The sequence below is a fragment of the Mustela nivalis genome, assembly GCF_964662115.1.
Source record: "Mustela nivalis genome assembly, chromosome: X".
In the NCBI taxonomy this organism is placed as follows: Eukaryota; Metazoa; Chordata; class Mammalia; order Carnivora; family Mustelidae; genus Mustela; species Mustela nivalis.
Window position 1 is genome coordinate 56,265,272 of NC_139040.1, and position 15,604 is coordinate 56,280,875.

At 36.4% G+C, this 15,604-nt stretch overlaps 1 protein-coding gene across 6 annotated transcripts in view; it reads right to left on the minus strand.

Moving 5' to 3' along the window:
* APOOL (apolipoprotein O like) overlaps positions 1 to 15,604 on the minus strand; it is a 144,262-nt gene that overhangs the window by 95,547 nt on the left and 33,111 nt on the right. The window contains exon 1 of one of the 6 annotated variants that reach the window (XM_082715987.1): positions 12,856 to 12,899. The exons of the other annotated variants lie outside the window; for them this stretch is intronic. Within the exon in view, the coding sequence (XP_082572113.1) occupies positions 12,856 to 12,858 (3 nt within the window). The 5' untranslated portion in view covers positions 12,859 to 12,899. Of the gene's footprint in view, positions 1 to 12,855; positions 12,900 to 15,604 lie in introns of those variants that run through there. 6 annotated transcript variants of the gene reach the window in all.

The following is a 15,604-nucleotide window of genomic DNA, read 5'->3' on the forward strand; positions in this document are numbered from 1 at the left end:
AGTATGACTGCAATCTTCCTGTATCCTGTTGATGCCATTTTAAAAAAAATTTATTTATTTGACAGAGAGAGGTCACAAGTAGGCAGAGAGGCAGGCGGGGCAGGGGGGAAGCAGGCTCCCTGCTGAGCAGAGAGCCTAATGTGGGGCTGGATCCCAGGACTCCGGGATTGCGACCTGAGCTGAAGGCAGAGGATTTAACCCACTGAGCCACCCATGCGCCCCAACAGAGGCCATTTTTTGTGACATAATATGTGATCTATTTTAGAGAATGTTCCACGTACACTTGAAAAAAAAATGTGTATTCTGCTCTTTTAGAATGTAAAGTTCTGAATATATCTGTTACATCCATCTGGTCCAGTGTGTCACTCAAATCCATTATTTTCTTGCTGATATTCTGTTTGGACGATCTGCCCATTGATGTTATGTGGAGTGCTAATGTTCCATACTATTTGTTATTGTAGTACTATTGATTAGTTCCTTAATGATTGCTATTAATCATTTTGGGTGCATAAATAATTATAACTTTTCTATCTTCTTGATGAATTGTCCCCTTTATTATACAGTACCATTACTGTGCCTTATGGCAGTCTCTGCTTTAAAATCTATTTTGTCCAATACAAGTATTGCTACTCCAGCTTTCTTATGACACCTATTTGCATGACAAACATTTGTCCATCCTCTCACTTCCAATCTGCAAGTGTCTTTAAGTCTATAATGAGTTTCTTGTAGGTAACATAAATGTTATGTATTTATTTATTGTTTGTTTAGTTGTTTATCTATTTGGCAGAGAGAGAGAGAGAGAGCACACAAACAGGGGGAGCAGCAGAGGGAGAGAGAAAAGCAGGCTCCCTGCTGAGTGGGGAGCCCAATGCAGAGGCTCAGTCCTGGGACCCTGGGATTATGACCTGATCTGAAGGCAGACAATTAACTGACTGAGCCACCCAGGTGCCCCAGTCTGGTTTCTTTGATATGTTTTGATACTGTAAATCTTTTGACTGGAGCACTGAGTCCATGTACAAAGTAATTATTAATAAATAAGTACTTATTGCAATTTTATTCGTTTTGTAGTTGTTTCTGAAAATTTTCTGTTCCTTTATTGTATTTCTCTCAGGTTTCGCTTATTTTCTTTAGTGATATATTTGTATTTCTTTTTCTTTATCCTTAGCATATTTAGTAATGGTTTTTGATAGTTACCACTAACTTTCTGTGTAACCTCTTCTGAAAATAGCAGTATATTTTAAGTCTATGGTCATTCAAGTGTCAATCCATTCTTTCTTCCTCTCCTCCTCATGTTTTAGGTATATGTCATTATATTTTATACCTTTTATGTGTGTGAATTACTTGGCTGTTTTTTTACAGAAATACTCATTTTACTGCTTTTGTGCTTCCTGCCTTAATACTGTCATTTTTGGTCTCTCCTCTCCAAAGAGTCCCCTTTAATATTTCTTGCAGAGCTGGCATACTGGCCACAAACTCCTTTAGTTTTTGTTTGGGAAACTCTTTCTCTCTCCTTCTATTTCGAATAACAGTGTTGCTAAATTGAGTCTTGGCTGTGTCTTGCTATGGATCTCCTTTGGTTCATTTTGTTGGGGGAATCTCTGCGCTTCCTTATGTTACCTACAAGAAACTCATTATAGACTTAAAGACACTTGCAGATTGGAATTAGGAAGTTTTTTTGCTCTTATTTCTTCAAATTAAATTTCTGCCTCCTTTTTTCACTCTTCTTCTGAGATCCCTATAATGCAGACTGCTCTCATTTGGAATAGTTTTCTTCTCCTTTGCTGAGCTTGGTTACTTTCCATTACTTTGTCTTCCAGGTAGTTAATTTGTTCCTCAGCTTCCTCTAGTCTGCTATTTTTTTCCAGCAAGTGCATTTTAAATTTCATTTATTGTGTTCTTCAGCTCTGATTGATTCTTTTATATCTCTTTGTGAAGTGTCTCACTGATATTCTCCACACTCTTCTCAAGTCTACTGAGTATCTTTACGGTCATTACTTTAAATTCTCTATCAGCCATATTACTTATATCTGTTTTGCTTAGGTCTCTTGCTATGGTTTGGTCTTGTTCTTCCATTTGGAACATATTTCTCTGTCTTCTCATTTTGTTTCTGTGTCTGCTTCTGTATGTTAGTAGAGTTAGCTATGTCTCTTGCTTTTGAAAGTAATGGCCTTAAGAAAAAGAGATCCTGTAGTGTCCTGCCGTGCAGTGCACTAGAAATGCACCAGAGCCTAGCATTTCAGGGACTATGTCCTATATGTGTTGCGTGTGCTCTGCTGTTGAGTCTTGGCTTCTTTTTCCTTCAATCCTTCAATCCAGTTGTCTGCAGAGGTTCTCTTTGCAGTGTTTGGTCCCCAGCAGGTTGGGGCAAATTTTAACATGATGTGCAGTGGTCTCCTTGTGAAATGAGATCTGCACCCAGCACCTCTGGAACTGAGGTCCTACAAAACACACAGGTTGGGAAATGTGGCATTGGCAAGGTTTGCTCCTATCTTCCAGGCGAGGGGCTTGCAGCACCAGGACTAAGTATAGCATGACTGGGAGGTAAGAATCCACAGACGCATGGTGGATGAGGGGATGGGCAGGGCTTGGTATAAGATGTTAAGTAAAGAGTGTCTGTGGTACTCTGCTTCCAGCAAGTGGCCACTATTCATACCTGGGGATAGGGGAGGGAATTAGTGCCTGCCATCTCCTTTGTTCCTGGAGAGGTCTCCCTATAATCCCTGTCTCTTAGGGCCATTCTCTGAGATGAGTAAACAACTACCTCCCATATGCCCCTGGTCTTTTTCAAACTGCTGTTTCCAGGCTATATCTCTGGAGTTTGTCATGCCAGTTGTCACATCATTTTCTAGATTACTTAAGCTGATGTGAGTGTTATCTAGGTGTATCTGTGGGATGAGGTGAGCTTAGAGTCCTACTACTATGTCATCTTTCCAACCAACCTCATATGCAGAGATATTTTAACACTGACCATGTACCTGGTATTAGGGAATTTTTATGTATGATAATTTTTTAAAGAGTTCCAGTTTTTAAGAGATATATGCTAATATTTTTACAGATGAAATATGTCTTGGATATGCTTCAAAGTATTCCAGGGGTGGGTAAAGATGAAACATTTGCCAGGATTTGATTATTGTTGAAGCTCAGGGACAGGCATATATTATATACGTTACATTACATTTATGTTATATTATGCTATATTACATCATTGTATTTCACACTGTTTTCTGTACGTTTGTAAATGTTTGAAATTCTCTAAAATAAAAAACTTTTTAAAACTTCCATGAAACTTATGATATATCCCATTATCTGTCAACAGCATTTTTCAGTTGAAATGAAGGCAGTTTACTAATATTGATAAAAGGCAAGAATAGAAGAAAGCATTCTAGAATTCCAACTTTAATATTCTACTGCACTCGAGTACAAAAGTTTATATCTCTTCCTTACTCTGTACTCTCTATTCTTTCATTCAACAAACATTTTCTTAAAAATATTTATTTGAGAGAGAGAAAGCATGAGTGGAGGGAGGGGCAGAGGGAGAAGCAGACTCCCTGCTCAGCATGGAGCATGATCCCAGGACCCTCAGATCATGATCTAAAGAAGTCGGACACTTAACTGAGACAACCAAGCACCCCCTCAACAAACATCTTCTAGTGCCTAATGTAAAATTTAGGTGCTGGGTTGCTAAAATGATTAATATATAATCCATATCCTCAAATAATCACAGTCTAGTAGAGAAGACAAATATATACTACAAAAAGAGCCCATAGTGATGAATTTTATAATACAGGTAGGTACGGAGTGCTAATGGATCCACTACCCTAACTAGACCAGGCCTTTGCTGCCTGATTAGTAAAATAATGGATAGAGGAGAGACTTCAGAGTGAGAATGGGTGTGTCATTTTTAAAATGCTGTAATACTACTTATCTCATAGGAACAAACAGAGAAAAGGGGCTCATATATTTTAATTATAACCATCATCATCATTTCCATCATCACCAATCTTTTAGCCAAAGGCCACCACTCCATTCTCATCTAATTTCAACCAACTGTAATTAACACTGTCAAACTAAAAGCACTCTTTTGTCAGATTACTACTCTGCTCAAAAAAATTGGTGTCCTCTTGCCTAGAACACTATTTAAAACCATTTTGTATTTTATACTCTTCATAATCTATCCCCAATCCATACAGATGGTCTTATTTCCCCCATTCCCCAATAATTACCCTTAACTTCTTTTTTTAATTTAAATTCAATTTTTAAATTTAATTTTTTAATTTAAATTCAATTAGCCAACTTATACTACTTATACATCATTAGTTTCAGATGTAGTGCTAAATGACTGATCATTTGTGTATAACACCCAGTGCTCATCACATCATGTGCCCTCCTTAATGCTCATCACCCAGTTACCCCAAACACCCACCCACCTCCACTCTAGCAATCCTTAGTTTGTTTCCTATAGTTAAATGTTTCTTACAGTTTTTCTCCCTCTTTGATGACTTCCCATTCAGTTTTCCTCCTTTCCCCAATGGTCTTCTGCCCTGTTTCTTGTATTTCACATGAGTGAAACCATATGATAATTGTCATTCTCTGACTGACTTTACTTCTCACTCAGCATAACACCCTCCAGTTCCACCCATGTGAATGTAAATGGTAAGTATTCATCTGTTCTGATGGCTGAGTAATATTCCATTGTACATATACACCACATCTTCCTTACCCATTCCTCTATCCACGGACATCTCAGCTCTTTTGACACACTGGCTATTGTGAACATTGCTGCTATGAACACTGGGGTACAGGTACCCCTTTCTTTCGCTATATTTGTATTTTTGAGGTAAATACCTAGTAGTGCAATTGCTGGATCATACAGTAGCTCTATTTTTAACTTCTTGAGAAACCTCCATACTGTTTTCCAGAGTGGCTACACCAGCTTACAATTCCTACCAACAGTGTAAAAGGGCTCCCCTTTCTCTGCATCCTCGCCAACACATGTTGTTTACTTTCTTGTTAACTTTAGCCATTCTGACTGGTGTGAGGTGGTACCTCACTGTGGTTTTGATCTGTATTTCCCTGATGCCAAGGCATGTGGAGCATTTTTTATATGTCTGTTGGCCATTTGGATGTCTTCTTTCTAAAAAATGTTTGTTCATGGCTTCTGCCTATTTCTTGATTGCATTATTTGTTCTTTGGATGTGGAGTTTGGTAAGTTCTTTATAGATTTTGGATAATAGCCCTTTATCTGATATGTCATTTGCAAATATCTTCTCCCATCTTCCTAATTTTGACAATGCACAATTCTGAAGTTCCGTGATAATTTCCCAGTGTATAATTTACTACAGATAAGATATTGCTATCTTGTTTCTCTTAAACCTACAAGGGAAGTTCTGAACACATATTACATTATATCAAAATAATACTCTAGATTATATGACCAGAATCCCTCTTTTTACCCACATTGAACATCTTGAATGTGGAGACAACCAGAGGAAATTTCAAAAAATAAGAGGTAAAAGTCATTTACAATCACACACAATGAAAATCTGCTTCCTAGTTAAATAAATTAATTTGAAAACTTCACCCTAAAGATATCTTTTTGTTTTTTGATGGAGAGAATGTAGGTGTGTGTGAAGTAGTGGAATTGCTACTAAACACAAAAAATGGAATAAATGTAGTAATTACAATTTGATTAGCAACTTAAGAATTTCAAAGTGTCCAAAAAAATTAGAAAGTGTTCATATCTAGTAATATCACTTGAGCATTAGGATACCTGTGTTTAATCCCAGTTCTGTTCCTAAACAACTACATAATCTCTGGGCCAAAGTATCCCTATTTATAAAATGAAGGACCTCAAGCAGACAATTTCTTAGGACCCTTAGAATTATATTGTCCAATATGGTAGCCACTACCAACATATGCTATTTAAATTTATATTTCAATTAAATTAATTTAAAATAAATTAAATTAAATTTCAATTAAATAAAATTGAGAATGCAGTTCCTTCATCCCCTAACCACATTTCAAGGCCTCAAAAGATAAATGTGACTCTAGTGGCCACCACACTGGACAGCACAAAAACAGAACATTTCCATCACTGAAGAAGTTTTATTGGGTTGCACGGCTTTAGAGCTCCAACATTACATCTTTCTTATGATTCTATCAGAAAGAAGAGATTAAGATTTCAATGAGATATATGCACCTCCGTATTTACTGCAGCATTATTCACAATTGCCAAGATATGGAAACAACTCAAATGCCCATCAATAAACACATGAAAAAGAATGTGGTACATATACAAAATGGAGTATTATTCAGCCCTGAGACAGAATGATATCCTGCTATTTGTTTTTGTTGTTGTTTACTTTTTTAATTTATTTCTTTTCAGCCTAACAGTATTCATTGTTTTTGCACCACACCCAGTACTCCATTCAATCCGTGCCCTCTCTAATACCCACCACCTGGTTCCCCTAACTTCCTAACCCCCGCCCCTTCAAATCCCTCAGACTGTTTTTCAGAGTCCAGAGTCTCTCATGGTTCACCTCCCCTTCCAATTTCCCTCAACTCTCTTCTCCTCTCCACCTCCCCTTTTCCTCCATGCTATTTGTTAAGCTCCACAAATAAGTGAAACCATATGATAATTGATTCTGCTTGACTTATTTCACTCAGCATAATCTCTTCCAGTCCTGCTATTTGTAACAATATGGATGGACCTTGAGCACATGATACTAAGTGAGATAAATCAGAGAAAGACAAGTACTGTATGAAATCATTGATATGTGTAATCTAAAAAGTCAAACTTATAAAAAACAGTAAGATGGTAGTAACCAGGGGACAGAGGTAGATAAGATTGATGGTGTTTAAGTGTACAAACTTGTAACAAGTAAAAAAAAAAAGAGAGAGAGATTGAAAGCACAGTATAATGAATACAGATAATATTGTACTGTAATTATGTAATATGATAAGTATCATTACAATGGCTATCATATTATAATATATAAATGTATCAAAGTAACACACTGTATATCTTTAACTTACACTATGTTACATGTGAAGTTTATTTGATAAAAAATTATTTACATGGTTTCTGCTTTTACACATGCCAATCTTTTTATTTTTTTAAATTTAATTTTATTTTTTTGTGTGTGTTCCAAAATTCATTGTTCATGCACCATACCCAGTGCTCCATGCAATACATGCCCTCCTTAATACACACATATCAATCTTAACTCTACAACCACCTATTTAAGGTTTGTGCTGACCTGAAGACAGCAGTAGAAAGAGCTGGATGTTTTTCATGCTACTGCAGAGGAATATAATGGCATTATACTTTCAAGAAATTAAAAAGAAAATTTAAAGCTTAGTGATTTTATTCTTACATAGGAATGGTTCTGAACATGATTTAAATCTATAAATCAGAGAATAGTCTAATAAAAATCATAAAAACAAACCTATTATGTATATATATATATATATGTATTTTTTTTTACATTTTTCCCATTCTTTAAGCAAAGATTAATCAAGCATAATGCTAGGTACTAGGAATATAAACATAAAAAAAATATGCTCTTACCTTTCCCACACCCCATCTCTGAGGAAACTCACCATCACTTTTCTAACCTTGTATCTATTCATTACTCTCTTTCAGGTACTCTTTGAGTATAAACTCAACTGGTTGACTGCCTCCATGTCATTACCCCATTAATACCCTCTGTACTAAAATCCTGGCCATTCTTAAGAACTACTTGCTATGACACTACTTATGTAGTCTTTCCTAACTTAATTATATTTGTTTTGTCACTCCATTTTGAACCCTACAGACTGCATTTCACTTGATGACAAGGACTCTCAGCAGTGTTGTAGCCATTTTACCCCAGGCTTGTACCAAGGATACCTTTTAGTATAAATTAGTAACAGCAGAATACCAGGTCAAAATAACCTATCTTTGGACAAATGTAAGATCCAAAGACTAAAATATGATGTAATCACATCATCTTTATCCATGCTTTAGATTTTCATTGGGCCTACAAATCATCACATTTCTGATGTGTGAGAACTTAGAACAGGGGGTAAAAATGAGCATATTCAAGATAACCTGTTTATACATTATTATGTATTATCCCACAGGTTTAAAATTAGAAAAAGCCAATTTTGGCATGAAACAGGTCTTTCATCTGAAATTTCTTACAATATGAAACACAAGGTTTATGAAATACTAATGTGGTATAATTTATTAACTATCACCAGAAATCTGCTAATAAACCCAAAATCCATTAGATACTATATTTTTGTTAGACATGAAAACTGTCAAATCATGAATTTGCTTATTTTTCTCTCAGCCCTGAACTGACATTTTTGTTAAAAACAAAGAGTATCACCTGGGAAAAATACTGAAGCTTTCTCCTTATACTATAAACATAAGGCTGATTTTTTTTTATAGTTATCCACTATCATCCAGCTTTTATATATATAGCGGTTTTATTAGTTCTAATCTAACAATACTATGGGGACACATGATGACCAAGCAGGATCCAAAGTGAAATAAAGGGGATGAGGACACTTTCAAAGAAAGATATTTTTATACAATGATATCAAACTTGGTCAATATTAAGATTTTTTTAAAAGATTTTATTTATTTGACAGGCAGAGATTACAAGTAGGCTGAGAGGCAGACAGAAAGAGAGAAGGAGGAAGCAGGCTCCCTGCCGAGCAGAGAGCCCGATGCGGGGCTCGATCCCAGGACCTTGGGATCATGACCTGAGCCGAAGGCAGAGGCTTTAACCCACTGAGCCACCCAGGCGCCCCAATATTAAGATATTTTTAAAGAGAGGAGTTAAGATTGTGAAAGAGTAGGAAGATTCAGAGCTTTTCATCCCTCCAACACAGCCATGTAGTTATCAAATTCTTCTGAACACCCAAAAAGTCAATGAGAGGTTTAAGAGAACAAAAACTGCAAAACCAATCTACCAGTTGAAAAGCAACCACCTCTTGGAAGGTAGGAGGTGTGGAAGCTCACTTGGGGGAGACACAGCTGTGGATGCAGTGGTGGGGGGGAAGACTGCTTGGAGCACATGCAATGTATTAGAAGCAACTGGGGACAAAATCTGATCTTTTACATTCTCTATTGTGGGGGACATTCCTGGATTAAGGGTGCTCAGGTGGCAGGGAGGGTCAGAATACCAGGAGTGACAGGGTGGTCTGAGGTTCTCCTGGGTTGCAGGAAGAATGGGCGGCACCAAGGTGCTGAGCTATTTCCACTTACAGGAGCCAGCAGGCCCGCAGAGAACAGCGAATCTTGGTATAGGGTTTCTGCTATAAACTGCAAACTGCCAGGTGGTCATGTGACTGCTTTTCTGGGACAGGCTGGCAAGTGTGGCAAGACTCTCCCCTGGAGGAACCGTGTGGGTCTGTGGCACCAACATCCATGGAATTTGGAGTTTTGACCTGGTCACACAACTGAGAGGCTTGGACATGCACAGTGTGAATCCAGGGTTGAGATGGAAACCAGAGAAACAAATAGGGTGACTGACTCCTTTTCTGTGAGGGCTCATTGATGGGCTACAGAGGAGCGTGTAACCATTTTCGTCCAAGGCTACAGAAGAGCATGCACCCATTTTCGTCCCACCCTTCAGTGCTAAAAGGCTTCAGGGAGCAAAAGAGCGCCACCTCCTGGAGGCCAGGGACTTATACCCAAGCCCCAGGTCCCTGCAACCTGGGGAAGCCTTTCCACTGAAACAAGTCACCTGATAATCAGTGTAGCAGGCCCCTCCCCCAGAACAGCACAAACAACTAGTTGGCATCAAGTTTTTAGATCATACAGTGCTGCAAAGCTTCAGCGCTAGAGGGGATAGGATTGAGCTTCCATTTTACTTGTATTACTTCTTTTACTTTTAAGATCTTTTATTTTCTTATATTTCCCAATTCCTTTTAAATTTCTGTTACTATTTTATTTATATATGTACACTTTGTATATCTATATAAACAGATATTATTTTTGGTCTACTTTATTTATTTATCCTTATTTTGGAATGTAGATTCTTTTAACAAGCACACCAAAACACACACAAGATCTTTTTTTTTTTTTTGGTTTTCTTATTTTGTGTTTTTGCTTTTTCTTTTGTTTTTGTTGTTTGTTTCTGTTTTTTGTTTTGGGGTTTTTTAATTCTTTTTTTTCCTTCCCTCTTTTCTAGACAAAATGATGAGATGGAAAAATTCACCCCAAAACAAAGAACACAAGCTAGAACTCACAGCCAGGAATTTAGTCAATACAGACACAAATAAGATGTCTGAACTAGAACTTAAAACAATTATAAGGATACTAGCTAGACTTTAGGACACTAGAGAATCCCTTATTACAGTTATAAAAGAACTAAAATCTATGCAGGCTAAAAATAAAAATGCTATAACTGAGATGCAAACACAAATAGAGGCCATGAAAACAAAGGAGAAGAATGAATCAGTGATACACAAGATAAAATTATAAAAAATAATGAAGCCAAAAAGAAGAATAAAAGAAAGGTGATGAACCATGAAGGTGTACTTACAGAACTCAGGAATTTAGTAAAACATAGCACTCATATCATAGGAGTTCCAGAAAATTAAGAGAGAGATAAAGGGGCAGGTCTACTCAAACAAATTAAGTTTGAATAGGGAAGTACACAGATATCAAAAACCAAGAAGCACAGAGACTCCCACTAAATTAAACAAAAGCCAGCCATTGCAAAGGCATATCATAGTCAAATACACAAACACAGCAAGGAAATAATTCGGAAAGCAACAAGGGGAAAAAGTCCTTAACCTACAAGGAAAGACAGATCAAGTTCACAGCAGATGTGTCCACAGAGACTTGGCAGGACATAGAGCAGTGGAAGAAAATATTCATCATGTTGAATGGGAAAAATATGCAGCTAAAACTTCTTTAACAAACAAGGCTGTCATTCAAAACAGAAGGAGAGATTAAAAAAAAATTTCAGATGAGCAGAAACTAAAGGAGTTTGTGACCACTAAACAAGTCCTAAAAGAAATTTTATGGGGGATTCTCTGAGTGGGGAGAAAAAAAGACCAAAAGCAAAAAATAAAGGACCAGAGAACACCAGCAAAAACACCAGCTCTACAGGTAAGATAATAGCACTAAATTATATCTATCAATAATCATTCTGAATGTAAAAGGGTTAAATATGCCAATCAAAAGACACAGGGTATCAGACTGGATAGGAAAACAAAACTGATCAATAGACAACTTACAAAAGACTCATCTTAGACCCACAGACACCTGGAGAGTGAAAGTAAGGGGATGAAGAGCAATTGATCATGCTAATGGACATCAAAAGAAACCCAGAGTAGCAATATTGGTTATCAGACAAACTAGATTTTAAAATAAAGACTGTAACTAGAGATGAAGAAGGGCATTAATCATAATGAAGAGGTCTATCAATCAAAAGCAGTCCTAAGAAGGAAGTACAGGCTTACCTCAAGAAGATCTAACAATTATTAATTTTTATGGCCCTAAATTGGGAGCACCCAAATACATAAATCAATTACAAACAAACATAAATAAACTCATTGATGATAATACAATTATAGTAGGGGACTGTAACACCCCATTTACAGCAAAGGACAGATCATCTAAGCAGAAAATCAACAAAGAAACAATGGCTTTGAATGACACACTGGATCAGATAGACTTAAAGGATGTATTCAGAACATTTCATCCTGAAGCACCAGAGTATACATTCCTATGCACTCAAAAAGCATGCACAGGAAACACTGTCCAGAACAGATCACTTACTGGGTCACAAATCGTGTTTCAACCAGCATGAAAAGATTGAGATCATACCATGCAAATTTTAGACCACAACACTATGAAACTGGGAGTCAACCACAAGGAAAAAAAATTAGAAACACATGAAATACATGGAAATTATTCCACTAAAAAAGGAATGGGTTAACCAGGAAACAAAATACTCCTCCTTTCCTGATTTTTTTTAAAAAATACATGGAAGCAACAGAAAATGAAAGCATGACATCCCAAAACCTTTGGAATGCAGCAAAAGCAGTCCTAAGAAGGAAGTATATTATAGTACAGGCTTACCTCAAGAAGCAAGTTGAAAAAATCTCAAATACATAAACCTAACCTTACACCTACAGGAGACAGAATAGGAACAGCAAATAAAGCCTAAAGCCAGAGGAAGAAGTAAAATAATAAGGATAAGATAAGAAATAAATGATATAGAAACAAGAACAACAAAAACACAGTAAAACAGATTAAAAAAACTAAGAGCTGCTTCTTTGTAAGAATTAAAATTGATAAACCCCTAGCTAGATGTATCAAAAAAAGAGAAAGAACCAAAATAGATAAAATCATGAATGACAGAGGAAAGATCACAACCAATACCACAAAACACAAACAATTTTAAGAGATTACCATAAAAAAATTACACACCAACAAACTGGGAAACATGGAAGAAATGGACAAACTCCTAAAACCTTACAAACTACCAAAACTGAAACAGGAAGAAATAGAAAATTTGGACAGACCCATAACAGCAAACAAACTGAATCAGTAATCAAAAATTTCCTAATAAACATAAGTCCCAGGCTGGATGCCTTCTCAGGGGAATTCTACCAGACATTTAAAGAAGAGTTAATACCTATTTTTCTCAAACTGTTCCAAAAAATAGAAATGGAAGGAAAACTTCCAAACCCATTCTACAAAGCCAGCATTACCTTGATTCCAAAACAAGACAAAGGCCCAACTATAAAGGAGAATTACAGGGCAATATCCCTGATGAACATGTAAAAATTCTCAATAAAATACTAACAGACTGAATTCAACAGTTCAGTAAAAGAATTATTTACCATGACCAAGTGTGATTTATTCCTAGGATTCAGGGGTGGTGCAATATTCCTAAAAACAAAACAAAAAAAAATCAATGTGATATACCACATTAATTAAAAAAAGGACCTTTCATAAAAAAAGGATCCTGTCAATAGATACAGAAAAAGCATCTGACAAAATACTCCTCCTTTCCTGATAAAAACACTCAAGAAAGTAGGGATAGATGGAACATACCTCAATATCATAAAGCCACATGCAAAAGAACCACATCTAATATCATCCTCAATGGGGAAATATTGAGAGCCCTACTGTCAGGAACAAGACAAGGATGTCCACTCTCACGATTACCATTTAACATTGTACTAGAAGTCTTAGCCTCAGTAATCCCACAACAAAAAGAAATAAAAGGAATCCAAATTGACAAGGAATAAGTCAAACATTCAGTATTTGCACAGTACATGATATTATGTAGAAATGTAGAAGTAATTCATAAAAAAAATTGGTAGAACTCATACATGAATTCAGCAAAGTCACAGGATACAAAACCAATGTGCAAAAATCAGTTGCACTTCTATACATCAGTAACAAAGCAGCAGATAAAGAAATCAAGGAATTGATCCCATTTGTAACTATAGCAAAAAAAAATAAGATAACTAGGAATAAATCTAATAAAGAAATAAATGATCTATACTCTCAAAACTATAAAACAATTAGGAAAGAAATTGAAGAAGACACAAAGAAATGGAAAAGCATTCCATGTTCACGGATTGGAAGAACAAACATTTTTTAAATGGCTATACTACTCAAAGCAATCTATACATTTAATGCAATCTCCATCAAAACAAAACCAGCACTTTTCACAGAGCTAGAACAAACCATCCTCCATATGTGTGGAACCATGAAAGGCCCCAAACTGCCAAACCAATCCTGAAAAACAAACTTGGAGGTATCATGACTCTAGATTTCAAGCTATTACAAGTGCCCTCTTTAATACCCATCACACATCTAGCCCAATCCCCAAAATAATATATATTACTTAGCCATCAAAAAAGAATGAAATCTTGCCATTTGCAATGACTTGGGTGGAGCTAGAATGTGTTATGCTAAGTAAAATAAGTCAAAGAAAGACAAATACCACATGCTCTCACTCAATGTGGAATTTAAGGAAGAAAACAGATGAACATATGAGAAGGGGGAAATAAAAAAAGGAGAGAGGGAAGCAAAGCTTAAGAGACTCTTCTGATAACAGAACAAATTGTTGATAGAGGAAGGTTGGTGGGGAATGGGCTGCAGTGTGATGGGTATTAAGGAGGGCACTTGTTATGATGAACACTGGGTTTTGTATGTAAGTGATGAATCACTGAATTTCACTTCATGAATGAATAAATGAATACTGCACTGTAAAATAAAGAGACATTTTTAAAGACTGATTTTAGAGAAAGAAAGAAAGCATACACATGCAGAGGGAGGGACAGAGGGAAAGGAGGTGAGAAGCAGACTCCCCACTAAGCACAGAGCCCATTGTGGGCCTTGATCTCAGGATCCTGAGATCATGACTTGAGCCAAAATTAAGAGTTGGACACTTAACTGACTGAACCACCCAGGCCCTCCAAAATTTTATTTAAATTTAAAAACATGCAAGGTGTTACTGATTGAATGTTTGTATCCCCCCAAATTCATACATTGAAGCCTTAAACCCCTAATGTGATGGTATTATAAGGTAGGGCCTTTGATAGGCAATTAGGTCTAGAAGAAGTCACTAGGGTGGAGCCCCTACAAGGGGATTAGTCTCTTTGTAATAAGAGGAAGAGAGGTAAGAACTCTCTTTCTCGTAAGCATGTACAAAAATGTATCACATGAGCATACAACTTGACAGTGGTGGTCTGCAAGCCAGGAAGGCAGCCCTCATTGAAGAATCAAATCTGCTGGCATCCTGATCTTGGATATCCCAATCTCCAGAACTGTGAGAAATAAATGTCACTTAAGCCACTCAGTCTACATTTTGTTATAGTAGCCAGATCTAACTAAGACACATAGTATGACTCCAATGTAAGAAGATTAAATTTCTTTCAGCTTTTAGAAATGCTTATTATACATGCTTATTATACATTACAGTATGCTTACCATGCTTATTATACATTACAGTATGATCTTAGCTATCTAGAACTTTTAGATATCTAGAGGAATTCTAAAATATGGGGAGGGGAAAAAGAAACAAGATCTCATATTTCAGAATCTCTTGTAGCCAAAAAGCTGTTCCTCAATATCCAGCAACCAACAAAAAGGGAGAAGAACTAAAGAGCTGAGTATTATAGTATTATAGGCAAGGATATTCCAATTGGCTAGCTGTGTTTTGGCAAGTTTTGATTTATCATACAAAAACCAAGTGGGAGAAGTAACAAAAAATACATGGGATAATAAAGAATTAAAGTAGAAAGAAAGTCGTAGCAGATGCATATGCTATAGCTAAGAAAACAAACAAACAAACAATAAAGCTATAAATGGATGATGGAATAGCTCACCAATCTGGTAATGGTACCGGTGCTACACCTGAATATAATGTCCCTCAAAATATAAGGGATCTCTGAAGACAGGGTTTACTTTGTTTAAGGAACACTTACTATGTGGCAGGTGCTTTACACTCATAAGCTTTTTAATCTTCAGAGCAGTCCAATATAGTAGGTATCACTTAGGATTCTTTTGGCTGAAGTTTTGGTATCCCAAACTCAAACAGGCTTTGACAATGATGAAATATTATTCTCCCATATA